The 17,050-nt window shown below is 54.2% G+C and overlaps 5 protein-coding genes across 5 annotated transcripts; 1 reads left to right on the forward strand and 4 right to left on the reverse strand.

The window, feature by feature from the left end:
- Nucleotides 1-431: 431 nt before the first annotated feature.
- Nucleotides 432-812, forward strand: MONBRDRAFT_11582 (uncharacterized protein; the record flags this gene model as incomplete). Its single annotated transcript, XM_001749367.1, has 1 exon — nucleotides 432-812. One exon carries the CDS (start codon nucleotides 432-434, stop codon nucleotides 810-812), a length of 381 nt encoding a protein of 126 aa, XP_001749419.1.
- A 1,099-nt stretch (nucleotides 813-1,911) lies between these two features.
- On the reverse strand, nucleotides 1,912-2,433 carry MONBRDRAFT_28961 (uncharacterized protein; the record flags this gene model as incomplete). The annotated part of the gene is made up of 1 exon (XM_001749418.1): nucleotides 1,912-2,433. One exon carries the CDS (start codon nucleotides 2,431-2,433, stop codon nucleotides 1,912-1,914), a length of 522 nt encoding a protein of 173 aa, XP_001749470.1.
- Nucleotides 2,434-3,831: 1,398 nt separating this feature from the next.
- On the reverse strand, nucleotides 3,832-4,311 carry MONBRDRAFT_11584 (uncharacterized protein; the record flags this gene model as incomplete). The annotated part of the gene is made up of 1 exon (XM_001749419.1): nucleotides 3,832-4,311. The coding sequence occupies one exon, from the start codon at nucleotides 4,309-4,311 to the stop codon at nucleotides 3,832-3,834; it is 480 nt and encodes a 159-aa protein (XP_001749471.1).
- A 770-nt stretch (nucleotides 4,312-5,081) lies between these two features.
- Nucleotides 5,082-6,728, reverse strand: MONBRDRAFT_28962 (uncharacterized protein; the record flags this gene model as incomplete). Its single annotated transcript, XM_001749420.1, has 3 exons — nucleotides 5,082-5,994; nucleotides 6,255-6,510; nucleotides 6,569-6,728. The coding sequence occupies 3 exons, from the start codon at nucleotides 6,726-6,728 to the stop codon at nucleotides 5,082-5,084; spliced, it is 1,329 nt and encodes a 442-aa protein (XP_001749472.1).
- Nucleotides 6,729-7,656: 928 nt separating this feature from the next.
- Nucleotides 7,657-15,714, reverse strand: MONBRDRAFT_34118 (uncharacterized protein). The gene is made up of 27 exons (XM_001749421.1): nucleotides 15,260-15,714; nucleotides 15,012-15,096; nucleotides 14,842-14,907; nucleotides 14,647-14,741; nucleotides 14,460-14,540; nucleotides 14,055-14,340; nucleotides 13,788-13,961; nucleotides 13,324-13,639; nucleotides 13,099-13,201; nucleotides 12,766-12,826; nucleotides 12,147-12,351; nucleotides 11,820-12,030; nucleotides 11,096-11,731; nucleotides 10,851-10,984; nucleotides 10,639-10,730; nucleotides 10,366-10,523; nucleotides 10,165-10,257; nucleotides 9,930-10,004; nucleotides 9,631-9,792; nucleotides 9,352-9,531; nucleotides 9,193-9,240; nucleotides 9,020-9,112; nucleotides 8,794-8,904; nucleotides 8,627-8,704; nucleotides 8,325-8,523; nucleotides 8,195-8,249; nucleotides 7,657-7,996 (listed from the first exon to the last, which is right to left on the reverse strand). The coding sequence occupies exons 1-27, from the start codon at nucleotides 15,332-15,334 to the stop codon at nucleotides 7,828-7,830; spliced, it is 4,041 nt and encodes a 1,346-aa protein (XP_001749473.1). The 5' UTR covers nucleotides 15,335-15,714; the 3' UTR covers nucleotides 7,657-7,827.
- Between the last annotated feature and the right edge of the window lie 1,336 nt (nucleotides 15,715-17,050).

Below are 17,050 nucleotides of genomic sequence, written 5' to 3' on the forward strand. Positions count from 1 at the left end.
GGGTGGGCATCGGGGTTTGGTGGGGTGCGCAGAGCGAAGATGGTCATTTTCCCTTTTCCCCCGCACACGACCATTGACCACACGACAAGTTCAAGCAGGGAGATGCGTGTGAGATGCCCACTTGGGCAGCCGGTATCGGGACGAGTCGACCGCGAGCGCATGTGCCGATGGGCCACGCTCCCCACGAGCGCGAGGTCATAAGCTCGGTGCTTGGGGCGAGGGCTATGAGTGTGCCTGCATCGACTGCAGCGCACAGGGCCGATTCTGGACGAAGATGGGCGGGGCAGCGACATGCGTCGGCGCGCCAGCCACGATGACTGCCATGACAGCGGCGCCTTTGTTGTCGAATGAATCGAGCGACGAGGCTGTTCGTCGGCAGGCCCAAGTACGTGCGTTTCTGGGCTAGCTGGTGCGCCAGCTGATGTCGCGCCATGGCGCAGCAGCAGCAGCAACAACGGCGGCAGCAAGGACGGGAGCAAGGACGGGAGCAAGGACGGGAGCAACGACGGGAGCAACGACGGGAGCAACAGCGGCCACCCCGGCCACAACAACAACGCCAGCAGCAAGAGCGACTGTGTCGGCAGCGCATAGGAGCGAAGACGGAGGCCCGGTGTACGGCCATCATGCACCGAGGGAATGCGCAGGCTGTGCTTCTTGTGGTCATTCCAGACGGCATACTGAAGAGTTGGACCACGTGTCTGTGGTGGCGGCAGATGATACCGCTGCAGCTGGCAGGGATGTTGATCAGAGAAGCGTGCTCCGTCGGGGCGAGGGAGCTGGCGGTGTGGTGGTGGTACAGCCGCGCCGCCTAGTTGTGGCGCCCGAGCTCCCTCCTGCGTTGGGAGATGGTACCACGAGCTTTTTTTCCTCCTCTTCCTCGGTTGATGCTGGAGGTGGAGCTGGAGCTGCCACTAGCAATTACTTGGGTCTAGTCAAGAGAGGATCGAGCTTTCAGACGCACGGGCCCTGTGTACGGAGCAAGGTCCCACCGGTGCCACGATATCGACGACTGAGGCGCCGACCACGGTTTCGACGAGCTGTGAGCCAATATTCTGGTCACGTGTGGCGGCAAGGGTTGAGCCGAGGGATTCGGCCTCTGTGAGCAGTGGCGCCGAATAGGAGGGTGGGTTTTCCCATTTGGCATCTTTTGCTGTATGCCGTGGCTGAAGGGCAGGGATCCTAAGGAGTAATGGGTCACGCCCAGCCATAAATTTGAGAAATGTACAGTGCTCCACACTAGTGTTTCTTGCCATCTGCATGTACATTTACAATGTACAATGCATGGTATTTTCTTCTGTTTCAATTATTATCTGATGGTTGCTTTGGATTAACGGGTGTCCTGGTGTGCGAGCCCGCGAATTGACGACATGACGTATGTTATCATGAGAGAGTGTAGATTGATGAGCAGAGCGGCGCTGGCTGTGTGATGGTTGGATTGTGCCAACTCTTGACAAAGAGTAACAGAACAGTGTTATGTGTCTTCCCTCCTGCTGGCACCGGTAGTTTGAGGGAATGAGGCAGTGAGAATGCAAAGTGGCTGAGTCTAGGAAGAGAGTGGTCTTCAAAGAGTGATGATATTTTTTGTTTATAATGCGGAAAGGAGGAAGAAGATCGAGGCAGAGATTGATGGTAGTCGAGAAATCGGTAATCGATTTGGATCATAACGTTTCGGCCACACAGTGGCATCGGCTCCATATGAACACAAGCAAGGAGGGAAGGAGCACGTCACTAGAGCATTGAAAAAAGAATAAAAAAAAGTAGAGAGGCCTGCCATGGACTCGGGCTGGCAGGAGCAGGTTGATACTAGGATGTCATCATCATTATAAACATAATAATATAGGACTGTAATATGATGTACACAGGTTTCTCTCGGGTTGGGAGAGTGTCGACTCGGAGAAGACGGATACCCAACTAGACGGTGGAGCAGATACCGACCCGGTTGGCCGAGGCCAGGACGGAGCGGCGGCAGGGCCGGACCACAATGTGGCTGGGCTCGACTTGGTGCAGAGGCGGGGTGACGAGGTCGGTCTTTGCCGAGGCAACGGGCTTGGTGTGGCTCAAGGGGCTGGCCGATCGTCGACGGTGGGCCTCAAACTGGGGAACAGTCATGCGTTCCAAGCAGGCACCCTCCTGGGGGTCCTCGAGGAAGGTGTGCTGGAGGTGGCGCCAGAACTGCGACTGCTGGACCGTCTGTCGGAGAGCCATGCGGTCTTGTTGCTTGCACATTTTGATGTTCTTGTGGTAGGCCATGCGAACGACATCGGCCAGAGTGGTGGCGGTGGGGGAGGAGGAAGGCATGGCGGTTGTTGTGATGGGCACTAAGTGTTGATTGATGCTGCTGGCTGCTGCTGCTGTTGATGACGATAATGATGATGATGATGATGATGATGATGAGGCCAAGGGGGAGATGAAAAATGCCACCGCTTGGACCATGAGTTCAAGTTGTGCCCCCCCCTCGAGACATCGTACCTCGCACACACACACACACACACACACACGCATTCGTTGGAAGGAGTTGGAATGCATATTATGCTTTATGTCTCTGCTTCTGCTTAAAAGGAAGCGCACCACCAACAGGCTTTCTCGCCAATCTAGGGGAGTAAGCGGGAAAGCTGGGTTAAGGCAACACTAAGGCAGAACGAACCAATCCATAGGTTGGAAGTATGTACAAAAAGCATTGGTGTTGGTGACACAAAATTGCTCGACAACAACCTTCTGTGGTCGTTGTGGGTGTGCTTTTGGTTTTCTTTCGAATTGATTCATTTCCCATTATTTTCTTACAATAGATTACGTTGGGCCATGCACACCACCCCGGTCATCATAACTGCCGTCCCCTGGGTGCCTTGGCTACATTCATTCCTCTAGTACTTTCTGACATTAAAACGCATCCAATTGCGCAGGTCCAGACGACACCACCCTTGGTCAGTCAGTCAGTCAGTCAGTCAGTCAGTCGCACGGCGTTGGTATCCTGGCCCTTGGGGGCGACCTCGTGCTCGTGTCCTCGCTCCTTGCTTTGGCCTGCATCGGTTTGGTCCGGAGAAGGCCTTGGCTGTACGTTGAGAAAGAGGATGTGCGCCAATCCATGGCCCATGGCCATACCACTATCTTTCGCATCGTGCTCACGTGCCCTGCAAGTTGGCTGTTGCTCATTGCTGGTCCAAGGAAACGCAGGAGCTGTTATTGCTGGGTAATGTTATAACCGGACTCTTCTTCAAAGCTGCCTGTTGGAGCCTGCGTGGGTTTACAATGACTTGCACGGGGCTGTGGATGCTTATCAATATACTCGTCGCTGATTTTACGAATGGCTCAACTGGAGATGAAATGCGGGGCCAAGGTTGAGGAGGTGCAAAGTTGAGGACGTGCAAGGCGGAGGCACAAAGGGGCATCAGATTGAACATTGAGATATGGATGTAAGCCGGCATTGTTGAGGTGTTGGATTGAGATTTGACGAAGGCAAAGCTCTTTACAGTTGTACATGCGCATGATGTTGGATATTGTTGGTAAGCAAAAGTGTTCAATTTCTCGTCTACATGTTAGGACATCTCGGGGGCTGCTTCGTCCGCATTTCAAAGTAGCGATTCGTCAGAACAGCGGGAAGCCATCGCTTGGGCGCAGTATGTGTAGGATCTATTGTATTATAAAAGACAAAACAAAAACAAATTAAAACAAAGATCACGGAGATCGATGGCCGGCGCGCGGGCAACCCAAAAAATGAGTAAATTGGGCGAGGGTGAGGGTTCTTTTATCGCAGATCAAGGTGTCGGGCGAGGATGTTTCTCAGAAACAAGCCGCCGCCATTTTCAAATGGCTGGCCCATCAAGCTAGCCCGCTTTACACGATCGCGATTAAAATGGCGTAAGAGCAACGTTTCCGTTGACATGTGCCCCCTTGGCAGGACTTTGTCTCCGTCGGTGATTGCGAATGGGAATCTTCTGATGAGCGTCGAAGGGCAGGTTTGGTCGACGGGTTGGATGGTGATTTGGGATGGACATCTGCCATTCGAGCACGGCAGTAGTTCTCGTATTCCAGGACGGTCATGTTCTCGAAAAGGGCTGACTCGGCCGGATTAGTAAGGAAGGTGTGCTGGAGGTGGCGCCAGAACTGCGATTGTTGCAGTACGTGATGCAGACCGCGGCGTCGGCGCATGTTTCGCTTGTTCTTGTTGTGAGCAGTGCGAACGATGTCGCCCAGTGTCGAGCTCGCAGATGATGGTGGGCCTGAGGCCTGAGCTACAGGTGTGGCCGCCAAGTTGGTCGTGCTGTTTGATCCGGACAGCCGTGTGCTGGTGCGAGGGCAGTGAGCCATAGCCATGTTGCCTGATTTGAACAGGGCTAGCTGATGCGTGCTGTGCTGGGCCCGAGCGGCCGTGAAAAAAATGCACGACGCACGGCACGAGCCTCAACTTCCATCACTCTTTTGAGGTCCAGATGTAGCATGGAAAGGGGGCTACTGATGATGGCCCTACGCTTGGAGAGGACACGTTGGGGAAGCTTTGTTGAACCCTGCGCCAACTCGGAATGGGGTGTACCAGAACCGATGTCTCTCAGTTTCGGGATTTTCGCAGGCGTTGCTTCCGCGCAAGGTTTGCTAAGGTTCCGCAAAAACCCAAGCAAGGTTTGCTAAGGTTCCGCAAAAACCCAACAGCAGCCCTTCTCGTTTCGACGCCCTTTGGAATGGAATTGGGGGCCTGACGCAAATTGTCAGACGTTATTGTCAATTCGACACCCTTTGATTTGACGCTCAAGATTGGAAACCGCGAAAGGGGGCTGTGCTTGTTTGAGGATGTGGATCGAATGGCTGGCTGGTTATGGGCGTGGGAGACGTCGCTCAGGATATTGGATTGAGGAATGTTCGAGGCAAAAGAGGAAGGTTTGGCGGCTGTGTTGTTGATCAATTGGTCGAGTTGCGAGAGGCATTAGTATTGTACACACGGAGAGGTTGGAACGATTTCGTCTATGATGATATTATTCTATCCGGATGTATGTTATCATAAATGTGAGGAAGATGGCCACCAGGGGATGAGCAAGAAATCAGGGTCACCCCGACTGGTCATAGCTGAGACCAGCCAAAGGGCATGATCGTCAGCAGATAAAGGATCGAGCCTGCAGCGAGGCGTGTGCAGTGCCAATGGAGGACTGGGCTGAGACATTGCCACGAGGTACACTCTCCACGTGTGCCAGCTGGGTAGAATCGTCTCGGAGATGATGGCGGTCGTCGGAGCAGGCTCGGGATCGGGAGAAAGATCGGCGCTGACGGGCGTGGTGATGACGCGCCAGGCGAGGGGTACAGCGCACCAAGGTCTGCAGTCGTGTTGGTATCGAGTCGTTGTCGTCGTCATCAATCGTGGGCTTGTAGTTCTCAATAACATTTTGTTTGATGACATTGATAGGCTTGTTCATGGTTGTCGAGCGGGAGGAGGTGGCAGCGGCGACGTTGGTCTGCACACGAGAAGAAGGAGGAGAGGCCGCTGTGATTGTTGTAATAGCTGTAGCAGCTGTGGCAGCGGTATCAAGCGTGGTAGCAGCAGCGAAAGTCGGGATGGCCATGTCGGTGTGAGGCTCTGTCACATTCGTTGCCTCGATCCCCACGACCATTGCTGCTTCCAAGATAGAGGCTCGGTGCTTGGCCTGAACATACTGCTCGTACTCGGTCACGGTCATGCTCTCGTAGAAGCTGCACTCATGCGGGTTGTCGAAGAAGACGCGTTGCAAGTGACGCCAGAAGCAGGTCTGCTGCAGCTTGTAGCAAAGGATCGATCCGTTGTGGCCAGCGGCAATGCCAGGAATGGCTTGAGAGTAAGGGCTGCGTCGAGCTTGGCTGCGCGCGTGCGAAAAGGTGGTGGCTTGAGTAGTCAGGAGGATGTTCTTGTTGTAGGCGTGACGCACAATATCCGCCAGGGTAGGGGGGGAAATAGGCGCTGGGTTGGCAGCAGCAGCGCACATGGCTCTGGGTGAGGAGGGACGGAACAGGTCCTGGGTGTCGGGCTGATTTTGTCTGGGTCGAGGCAAAGCGGGTTGAAAATGGAGGGAGGGACCGTGCTGGTGCAGTTGGCGTGAGGAGGCGGGTGTTGCAGGGTGCGGGATGTATAAAATGAGCCATGGTGATCGCGAGTGCAAAAACTTCTTGGACTTTATTTGCCGGCTGATAGGATCGTTTGCGGCTTGGATCAAGCACAGGCTCGTATCGACAGCTCATTCAATACGATATGACCCCACGACGTAGGGGGCAGTGTGTGACGCTCAGCAGGATGATACTCTGGCTGTAAAAGGTTGAGGGGCAACTGGGCTCTAAAGCCTTTCGTTGGGTCGCCAGTGCCAACACACAGCATCTTTCTTTCACACCATATCATGGTGCTACCCTTTTTGTCAGGTAGGCAACTGTGCTGGTACTGAGTGACAATCAACCAGAGCAACACGTGAGCTGCTTCCTCGCTGGCCCAGTCCCCACTGCTGTTGAATGGAGGAGATGTTGTTTGAGATCTGCCGTCTGATAGCCCCATGTAGACCCAACCTACGCAGTCGGGCAACATGCCAGTCACGCACATGTCCTGACAAAAGCCTTGCCGCACTTGTCCTGACAAAAGCCTTGCCCTTTAGGGTTTTTTTGAGTAGCATTGAGCACCCCAAGCAGGGAGTGGACCCAAACACAGTGTTAACTTTGGGGTGCGTTAGGGAATCTGCACTCGTTGGTTGATGCTGACCCCCGGCTCCCCCGTGTCTCTCATGCATAAGAAATCCGCATGCCTTGTCATCATGCTGTACGCAAGGTCAAGCATTCCATCATCACCGTCATGGTCATGAGAAGGAGAGAAGGAGAGAAGGAGAGAAGGAGAGAAGGAGAGAAGGAGTGAAGGAGAGAAGGAGGGAAAGACGGAAGGAGGGATGGAGAGAAGCAGCCAAAGAGCGGTGTGTGTGTGTCATGCCGAGCTTGTTGGCTTTTTATCATGACGGTTAGGGTGCGACTCTGAACTGGTGCCAGTGATGGCGATAGCAGCGCGATGACTTGTGTGAGGGTCACCTTAAGACCCCAAGCACAAGAAGAAAACGCGTGACAATCCTGCCAAGTTGGATCAAGCATTTTGGTACAAGTGCTGACGAATAGCATCCTTGGTTAAGTGCTCACAGGCAAACTCGCTCCCTCTCTTATCACTCAACAACTCAACAAAACGGGGGAGTGTACCCACTCTGGAAATCAGCTTATCGACTGGAATGCTCTTGCGCATGCGTCGTTAACGGCAAACCTTGCGCGTCTCGCTGATCGGGGCCAGACTGCACTTATCAGACCCAAGTAAGCTCCAGCATCAGTCGAGGAAGGAGAGAGGAAAACGCCCTCGCCATCCACTCCCAAAAAAACAGGGAGGGGGACTCACAACTTCCACGCTGCCAGCACTCTCGTCCCGGCTGTCATGGCAGCCATCATGGCCGCGACTCTTCGTCAAAAATCGATCAAAATAAATGGGCCTTTCAGACGCATAATGATTCGGTGGGCGGAGCAAGTTTTTGTCGCGCGACGCTTTCGACAAGCCTTGCGGAATGCCGCCATTATTTGTAGCGACAAGCTTTGAGCCGCAGCATTCGGCCTTGGTCAGCCTTACACAGTGGCTGAAGGGCAGGGGTAGGGTGTAGCTGTGCAACGCACCCAACTTCGCGAGGGACTGCAAAGCAACACATCAATTGCAGACCAATCACATCGTTTGGGCTCAGCCCACACTAGCCACCCCAGCGGTGAACGAAAGATGGCAATCTTAACGAGAGTCTTGTCGGCAGAATGGCAGCCACCGCGACCCAAGGCCAGGTGGCGTTGCACGGGTAAACACATTGCTTTTGCTCAGGCCGTCGGCATCGGGTAGAGGCGCAAAGGGATTTTGCTAGCCACTGTTAAAAAGAATGCTCCTTCTTGGCCTGGCTGAAAGGTGGTGGGGGTAATGGTATACTTCACTCCCCCCTTGGCCGTCAGGGTCGTGTACACAAATCCAGAGCGGTACGTGGGGACGTCCCTGTGTGGCAGAGCGGGGGCATGGGCATGAGTAGGAAATATGTGTGCCAAAAAGCGCATCTTGAGCCGAAAACCACGACCAGAAATTAAAGAAACAAAAAACAAAGACAGACAAAAAAAAAAAAAAAAAAAAGGATGATACGGTTCGAGGGACAACAAGCCGGTCTTGGATTCAAGTGTCAGCCGAGAAGAAACGTACACTTTCGAGCCATCAGATCCACGGATCTCAAAACCCACGCTGTATTGCCTCGGCCCTATGCATATATTGAGCGGGGTTAATACAAGACTCCCACACCACCCATCTCTGGGGTCAAGTGCAACGCGCTCACCTTCGAGTTTAACCAAGACGGGCGTGGCCGTTCCTTCGCTGCCCGGGCCCAGAAACTGAAACTTTGGGTTGATACCAAAAGTTTGTGGGTAGTTGGCACATCCTCCTGCCGTCTGGGCGGTCCACTGGCTCACAACGCGAGAGACCTCGGGAAACGGGTTTGGCAGGGCCTTCATTCGGATCTTGTGGGTGCAATACACCTATAGTCGGCGTCCGTGAAACAGTGCGCGCTTCATGAATATACGTGGTGCACTGCTCGAGCCGAAAGGCTAATGAATGATGCGGGCAAGCAGAGGCGCTGACCTTGACGGTAAAGTTGAGCGTGTTGGTCTTCTCAAACTGACTGATGACCAAAGTGTATGGTTGCTTGCCGCGAGGCACCTAGAGCCCCCAAATCATGAGAACAAGGTGACAACGCACCAGCTTCCGATTGGAAGGGCCCATTTCCTGCAACTCCTGTCGAGGGGTACCTTAATTTTGGTCAGGTGATGCGGGCTGTTGATCTTGACAGCCTGAGAAATGTGGTTTTGCGGGTAGTATATGCGCTCGCCGCCACCAAAAACGTGCACCCCAATAAACTCCTAAGCACGACGCCAACCATTTGAGATAAAAAGAGGACTGGCTATCGGCAGCACGATATTTTTGAACCATTTTAGCACGTGAGAAGCGGGTCGGCGAGCTCTTGCTTGTGTGTACCTCATTGTTGGCAAAGTCATTGAGGCGCGTAATATGGCGAGACAGCAGGATCCACATTTCACAGTCTTCACCGGCATCAACCTCCACTCGATACTACGGTCCAAGGGGTGTGTGTTGCTTGACTGAAACGTGGGGTACGGTCAGCACTTGGTCAATCGCATGAGCTCACCTACCTGGGGATTATGCTCCATGTTGTATGCATCCTTGACTGGACCCGCATCCTAATCGATACACACGATGAGAGGGGGGAGGCGGGGTGTATGGTTATCTAACAGCACCCAAAGCGGACAATCCATAAAAGATTGTAAAAAAACCAACGGCCGCTGACATACCTGGCGCCAGCAGTAATGAAAGGTTTTGTGGTGCAAGAAGCGATCGGGCTTCCAGTTCATGTACATGACGTCGTAAAAGTGTTGCACGCTGGGCCAGTCGATCCAAAAAGTGCCATCGTCGTGCTCAACGGCTTCGCTAGCTTTGTATTGTAGGCGGCGCTGCAAGTCTTCGGTCCAGTTCTAGACACACGAAACAGCAAGAAATGCACGGCGCTCCTATCAGACCAGGTGGGAGCAAACAAAGACACACACAAGGACCTGAAAGCTTGCCAAACTTACCCGCGTGTCGTACGGAGAAAAGTTGCCAAGCCAACGCAGATGAGCCCAAGGGTTTTTGAGCCGCAGGAGCTTGAGGCCGTTGACCTCGCGCATGTCGAGTATAGCGTAAGCATGTGTCGGCACCAGCCCGGCACGCTTTGCCTTGAGCTCTGACAACTCGCCCTGCAAGTCAAGTCGGCAAGCCAGCAGTTGAATCCACGACCAAGGCAAGGGGTGTTGCTTTCTGTACCTGCCGCTACGAAGAGCAGGCACGGCAAAGGGGAGAGAAGAGCGAGGGAAAAAGAAAGGACCAGACAAACCGTGGCTGCGGTCAACACAACGTTTCCGGCATGTAGGCCACGAAAAAGCTTGTGCCACAGATCATCGGTGCAATCCTGAGCGACAACGTTGAAAAAAAAAAAAAAAAAACGCCGGCGGTGAGTGGTGAGCTATTATGGTTCTTTCTTATTTCTCAGCAAGTTAAAATTTGTTCAGATCATAGGGTGTGGCTAGATGATGATGATGATGATCATCCAAGCAGCTATCAACGCTCACCGAGATTGGGAGACGGTCCGGAATCCATCCTGTCATGGCATGTAGATCCACCGAGCTGTTGCTACCAGGAAAGTCATAACTATTCGCCACGACCTGAAGAAGCCGCGGCGCGGCGCGGGGTTGGGCAATGTCGGGAGGTTGAGTAGACATTGTGAGTCATCAGCAATATGCTTTGGCAAGTGGGTGTGCCGTGCTCCTTACCTTGAGATAAGCCTTCTCCAACAGGGAAACCCAAAACTCGTCTGGATTGGCCGAGTACGAGCACAGTAACGAGTGGCGACCGGCGTCCACGGGCAGCTGGTCGTCGATGATGACCTTGCGCCAGGTTCCATTGAAGTGCAGACGAAGCAGGTACTTGCCTGATGTGTGCAGAAGCAGCATGGGTGGCGGCACAGTGAGAATACGTTGGGGGTTGGGCGAAGGGATGCTGGCATGAGGTGTGACGTTGTGACTCGTGACCAGCCGTCGACGTACCACAGGGATTGTAGATGGGGTGGCCATGGGAATTTTGTGGATAAATGGCTCCAGTTACCAGCCGGCGCTTGAAGCGCCGTTCATAATCGGCGCTAGAGTCATAAATAATAGGGATCACGGCATGAGACATGGCATATACGGACACAAATTTGAGTGATCTTCCTTGCGCACCCTATACTACAGAGAACCACACAAGAGCTGGGCAGTCTGACCTGATCGCGAGGGCTGAGACAAACGAGCAGTCGGAAACGAGGGTTTGCCGAACGTTTTTGCTGTGTACTTCTCGAATGATACTGGGGTTGGCGTGCAGGTCGGCTGGGCGGGCCCAGACCGCACCGTGCGAGCGCTGGCATAGCAGACAGGAAGAGCAACACATACGCGTTTGAGAAAAAAAAAAAAAGAAGAAGCAGAAGCTCTCCTTCGGGACCACGCGAGGAGAGCACGATCGGGCACACACCTGCTTGGGACTGAACGCAAGATGGCCGTCGGGATCGCTGAAGCGGCCTCGGCGGTCAATGTGGTCGTTGGCGTCAGCCGGCACCCACGGCAAGTACACACGGCCGTTGATGCTTGAGGTTTCACGCAGTACGCTGAGCTCGGCTGGGGTGTAGCTTTCACTGTCCGCAGGAACCACCGAGGGGTTAGTGCCGGCGCCTGGTAGGGAGGATTCTGAGTTTGTGGGCGAAGAGCGGGCCGCTGTCGTGGCTATGGGGGCCGGGGGTGGTGAGGGCCGGGGGTTGGGGCTATCACTTTGGGCAACTTTGAGACGCTGGAGCTTGTCGAGGGTAGCTGTGATCTTGGTGTCGAGGCGCTCGCAGTCGGAGGGTTCGACAATCAGCTTGCGAGCATCTAGCAGAGTCTGTGCGGCTTGTTCAAGGCGCTTGCGGGCGTCGTACCACTGCATGTTGCCCACGGCTTCGTTGGCGTTTCGGAGCTGCAAATCGCCGCGTCGCTCCAGCTTGGCCGCCTGCTCGACGGCAGAAGGAGTATGGCTACTGGGCGCAGAGCCGGCGGCGGCCTGTCGCGCCGCCGGAGTGCGTTGCAACATCTGGTTCAGTTGATCCAGCCGCTGTTGGTACTGTTGTGCCATGCGCTGCAGCATGAGTGGCAAAGGTGAGAGGAAAGGGGATGAGCGGTCAAACATGCAGGGCTCGGTATTCACTCCAGACGTGCACACATACCTCCATGCTGGCCGCATTGCGCCGATCGTCATCAACAGCAGCGCCCTGACATAAATAACTGATGGCCAAGGCATAACTGGGTGCAGCTTCCTTCAAGTGCAGCTGCTCATCGTACTGAATGGCCTCGGCCAGTTTGAGCTTGGCCGCCTGATAAAATCGGGCACTCGCCATGCTGAGCCCTTCACTTCCTCCCAACACACGCGTCAAAAGCCTATCACCAAACCAAGCCAAGCCCACTGGCGTAGAGCCTCAAACTATTGCCCTTGCACTCGTCGCGCCGCCGTCAATCAGAACGCGCGACTTAAACGCTTTGAGAGAAAAACTGACGTTGGAAGAGTGAGAGAGAGAGGGAAATGAGAGAGAGAGAGAGAGAGAGAGAGAGAGAGAGAGAGAGAGAGAGAGAGCTTGAGAGAGAGAGAGCTTGAGAGAGAGAGAGCTTGAGAGAGCTTGAGAGAGCTTGAGAGAGCTTGAGAGAGCTTGAGAGAGAGAGAGAGAGAGAGAGAGAGAGAGAGAGCTTTAGAGAGAGAGAGAGCTTTAGAGAGAGAGAAGAAAGAGATTTAGCTTTACCCACACACAGAGTGACGATACAAGCACAACGCGTCATGTGTACACATGTAACGTTCAAAAGGTACTGATGCTGCTTTTATTTTTTTCTGGTGCCCCAATTGGAGACTGTTTCACGTTTGACAGAGGGAGGGTGCGCAACTGGTTCAATTGATGGACCAGACAAGAGATTGGCCTAGATCTGTGCCCGTCGTGAGGTCCATGTCTCAAAACCGAGCCACGTCAACCAACAAAGTTTGGCCCCACATGTTGAGAGCGAGCTGGGGCACAGCGCTTGGCGCCGGGTCAACCAGAAACTCTTTCTCGCGTTCACCACGTCAACACGCATCTGGCTTAGGCTCATGGGCATGACAGTGGCGGCCTTAGTGGGAGTCCATGATACCTCGAATCTTGTTAATGGTGGCGCGCACCATAAATTGCCGCTCGGCCGTTCGCTTCAGGTTCTGTGCCATTGTCAACCACGGGTTGTGTGAGCTGCCGGTCACACGCATCAAACTCACATACACCAAGTCGTGCCCATTTCCCACCACAAGACAGCAAAAACACGCAACACGCGAGAAAGCGAAACTTTGCTCAACAAGACGCCTTGTGAAAAACCAAAAAAAAAAACCAAAAAAAACCAAAAAAAAAACAAAAAAAAAAACCCCCCAAACAACAAAAAACAAGCGCAAAGACAACTGTCATGCAAGGGGAGAAAAACCTCTGGCGGGCTCACCTTGAGATATGTAGGAAGCGGGACAATGCCCCGCTTGAGACCGTCATTGAGGTAGTAGATGATATCGTCGTAAGCCAAATCCTCTGCATATAAAGCCACCATTCTGGGTTGCAAGCAGCGAGGACGGGGGTGGGGAGCATGTCAGAAGAAACATGTTGGATAGCAGCCAGAGCAGGAGGGGCACGCGGTCGAGATCAACATGTCGCTAGTCAATGCTCAACGTACTGGCGATGCAGTGGGGCTTTGACGACAAAGATCGAGTCAACATCCGTGTCCTGGAGCTCGGTCAAACCGGCGATGGCACGTGACATTTCCGCATCTTGTTGCTGATGTTCAGCCACGCGTGCCGTGAGACGCTCACACTCCCGCTGCAGCTCAGTCAAGAGTTGCTGGAGTTGATCCTGGCCAACCGAGAGCTCGTTGATGTCACATGAATAGTTGCTTAATGTTTCCAGTAGCGGGTTGGTGGCTTCGTTGAATGCTCGATAGATGTTTTGTCCAACACTATCTTCCAATGAAGATCGCATGGCTTGGGCCAAGGCTATGCCATGTCAAAAAGAAGACGAGAGAAGAGGAAGGAATGGATGGTAGATGAAGGCATTGGAAAAGGTGGCAACACTTCCCTTCCCCTCCCTATCATGTGTACACTGGCTGTGGAAAATGAAATGAATGATGAGTGAATGACAAACCTTCATCTTCTTCCTGTTCCTTGCGAGCCAGGGCAGCCGACTCTTCCTGTGCACGGCGCAGGCGCTCTTCCTCAGCTGCCGAGGCCGAGGTCGTGGAATGCGAGGAGCTTGCCGAGGACGGTGGTGCCCCACCGCTGGCACCCCAGCCATTGCTGGAGCCGTAGGGCCCGACTGCTGAGTGAGGATGCACAAGACCACGCGCATGCAAAGGTGAGTCGAGGAGAAATCGGGAGATGCGTCTAGTCAAGGCACGGTTGGCAAACTGACCGGGAGCAGAAGACGGGCCGGCTGACGCGCCATAGGCGGCGTACGGACCCGCGTTTGGGGTGGATTGTGGGTACCAATTTGAGGGGCCGGCAGAGCTGGTAGGCTGGGGCGGGGGATAGAGCTGACTATTCTGGTTGGCATACGGTCCCATGGCCCCATATGGTGGGGGACCGCCGGCCTGGCTCGCTGGGGCAGGTGCAGGTGCGGGCTGGGCTCGACTGTACAGGGGTGTGTGCTGTGAGAAAACGGCACACATGTTGTCGACTAGCTCACGAAGCGTCGAGGTCTGTCGGGGCGACATGAGCAAGAGGCGGATCGAGATGTGGGTGAGGCTCGCTCCATGGCAAGTTTGGTCAAGCCCAGCGCCAAGCCCCGAGGGCGTGCGATTGGGAGCGGCAAACGCACGCTGCGATTCCAATTGTGCAGGTAAGGCAAGTATACACGTCCGTCGGGCCCGACGTGCGAGTTCTTTCCAGGATCCGGCAACTAGAGCAGGGGGTCGAGGCAGGCAACAGTGAAAATAGGGTGCTCATGCGCTGAGAACGCGCGACAATGAGAATGCGAGGTGGTTGGGCTGTTGTGTGCCATATACCTTCATGCTGCGGGTGGGAACGACGTAGCACATGGGGGCGTAGGTCGGATGCTCGCGGAAGAGCCAAATGTAAACGGGAAAGTTGTAAATTTTGCCTGTCCAAGGGGGTGATCAGGTGCCGTGCCATGATCAAGCCGTGACTGGTCAATCAAGGCCAGATAGGGCGGGTGAGGCACGGGAAGGGCCTGGACAAACCTTTGACGCGAACTGGAATGGTGCCTTTGGCATAGAGCAGGTCTGCTTGCTGACCATTGTCAAAGTCTACGAAAGGGGGCAAGGTTTTCGTGAGGGCATGCGTGGACGCGGTGCCAAATTTCAAGCACAGTTGAGAAAAAGAGCAGAGGACGTAGCGCAAGCACACATACAAAAGGTGCCGGGTACAATTTTTAGATCTTCGTAGACACTAGTCAGCTCCATGAGATGTGAGAGAACCAGGTCCGGCTCACGATACTGAAGGAGGGATGAAGCATTCCATGTCAGGACCCCAGCAAGTTTGAGCACAATCATTGAAAGGCAAGCCGAGATCTAGTACTGATCCGGAAAATGACAGCATGGGGAGCGACCCGGAACTGCAAAAGCCGCAGATGGCCCATTCATTATTAAATTTTATTACCTTGGCAAGCACGGCGCGGCGGAGGCTTTCGCCCACCAGGAACGAGGTGGCGGCTTCGTAGTACACGCTGGCCATCTTGCACCGCCGGGACAGGACAGAATAGGAAACGCGCTTGATCAGGCCTGGCAAGCGTCAATCGGATGCTGCAGGCAGGAAAGGGGGTCAGTGCTTGACGAGCATGCCGAGCGCGACGAGTCGACGCACACGATGAATTTTATTTCCGTGCTGACGCGGTCTGATACAGTCCGAGACGAGTTTACGAGGTACAGACGACTCGGAACGCACAAGGCAAGGACCCCACGCCGCGTGCCCCTTGTGTCCCAGTGAGCCTCTGTCTTCCGACGCCGCCCTTTGCAACGCTGGCGCTTGGCGCTGCCGTCCACTTTGTCGAGTGCACTGATGCTCGCAGAGCCGCAGAGATGTTGGCGAAGGTGAGATGTGTTGATAGAGGTGTGAGTGGATCGTGAACTGAGCTATAAGGAAAGAGCAAGGGTGAGAAGAGAGTGGCAGGAATCTGGGTGAAACTTGAGAGAGTCGGAAGCAGCTCGAGACGACTAAAAGCAGAATAGGTAATCCAATCTTGGAAACATCGAATCCAGTGACGATATCGACATTTCAGACCAGTTTGCAACACCAGTTATGAACAGCCTAAAACTGCACAGGTATACATATAACTTTGGAGGGGATACTTTACTTAACAAATGACAAGGGTGGCCCCTGATGCAAGCGGGGCCACTCTTTTCTTGTGCATCGTTCTGGATTGCACCAGCCCATTGTGACCCTCGATGCAATCCCCATCCGACTTGCCTCTGCCAAGGAAGCATCAAACGTTAGGGATGGCCAGGGGCCAGCCTAATATTGAAACCTCCCCTCTAAAGTGTAAAAGCTGTGGCATGAACGCCCGTTACAACGCCACACAACAACGCTATGCAACTCGCTGTGTAGCTTGCTCCCCTAAACAAAGACGGGGTTTGCTATGGGAGTGCGAGATCGGGAAAGGTGGTCAATATGCAATTTGTGCCCTGACTGAACCCGATGAGTCCCCCCCTTTGCTGGCTTTGCTGGCTTTGGATGTTATGGCTTTTTGGATTTCATAGGGGGACGCGATCGTGCCGCGCGTTCCACTGAACCTCGTCTTGCTGGCTTCCTCTCCCCACCCTCCCCTCCCGCCTCAGGTCCCGGCGGAATATAAATTGAGGTGGCGGGCGGTACGATGGCATTTTCTCACATTGCAATCAACAGCAAATCAAGCAGCCTCTTAACCAGCACCTTCAGCACCTTCAGCACTCCTTCCCTTCCAACCCCAACAGCATCATGACTGCCATCCTCTCCAAGCTCTCCCCCAACCTCAAGGCCATGGCCGTCCAGGGCTTCCTTGCCACGGCCGTCTTCCTGACTTGGAAGAACACGGCTGGCACGCCCGCGATCGCTGATCAGCAGCACCGCGAGGCCCTCCGCCGCGCTGCCCAACAAGGCTTTTAAATACAGCCGTATCGCTTGGAACTTGCGCCCTGGTGGCTCGAGTGCCTCCCCCCGCGATTTCCGTTCCATCGTGTTTTCTTTGTCTTTCCACTCAGCTCAAGCTGTGTGAGGGTTTTGCATGATCATGAGCCAGCGGGCTGCGCCCGCGCCTGACCGCGCTCCTCCCTCGGCTTCCCGTGCCAGCACACGCCGCTCTTATTTCGTTTTCGTTTCGTCTCTGCCATGTATGTATCCCCCAGTGACTCTTGGGGCGTCGGTGTGTGGCAAACAATTTTTTTTATTCTTTCGATTTTTCAGCCTAAACTACTC

Source organism: Monosiga brevicollis, genomic scaffold, assembly GCF_000002865.3.
Source record: "Monosiga brevicollis MX1 MONBRscaffold_30 genomic scaffold, whole genome shotgun sequence".
NCBI classification, from domain to species: Eukaryota; class Choanoflagellata; order Craspedida; family Salpingoecidae; genus Monosiga; species Monosiga brevicollis.

Excerpts from the sequence above, each read along its gene's own strand:
- MONBRDRAFT_34118 (XM_001749421.1), bottom strand. The coding sequence starts at position 15,334 with ATGGCCAGCGTGTACTACGAAGCCGCCACCTCGTTCCTGGTGGGCGAA. Across the intron at positions 12,031-12,146 it reads CTCTCTCTCACTCTTCCAAC|GCTTTTGACGCGTGTGTTGG; the intron begins GTCAGTTTTTCT and ends GTTTGGTGATAG. Across the intron at positions 7,997-8,194 it reads GGATCTGATGGCTCGAAAGT|GGACGTCCCCACGTACCGCT; the intron begins GTACGTTTCTTC and ends TCTGCCACACAG.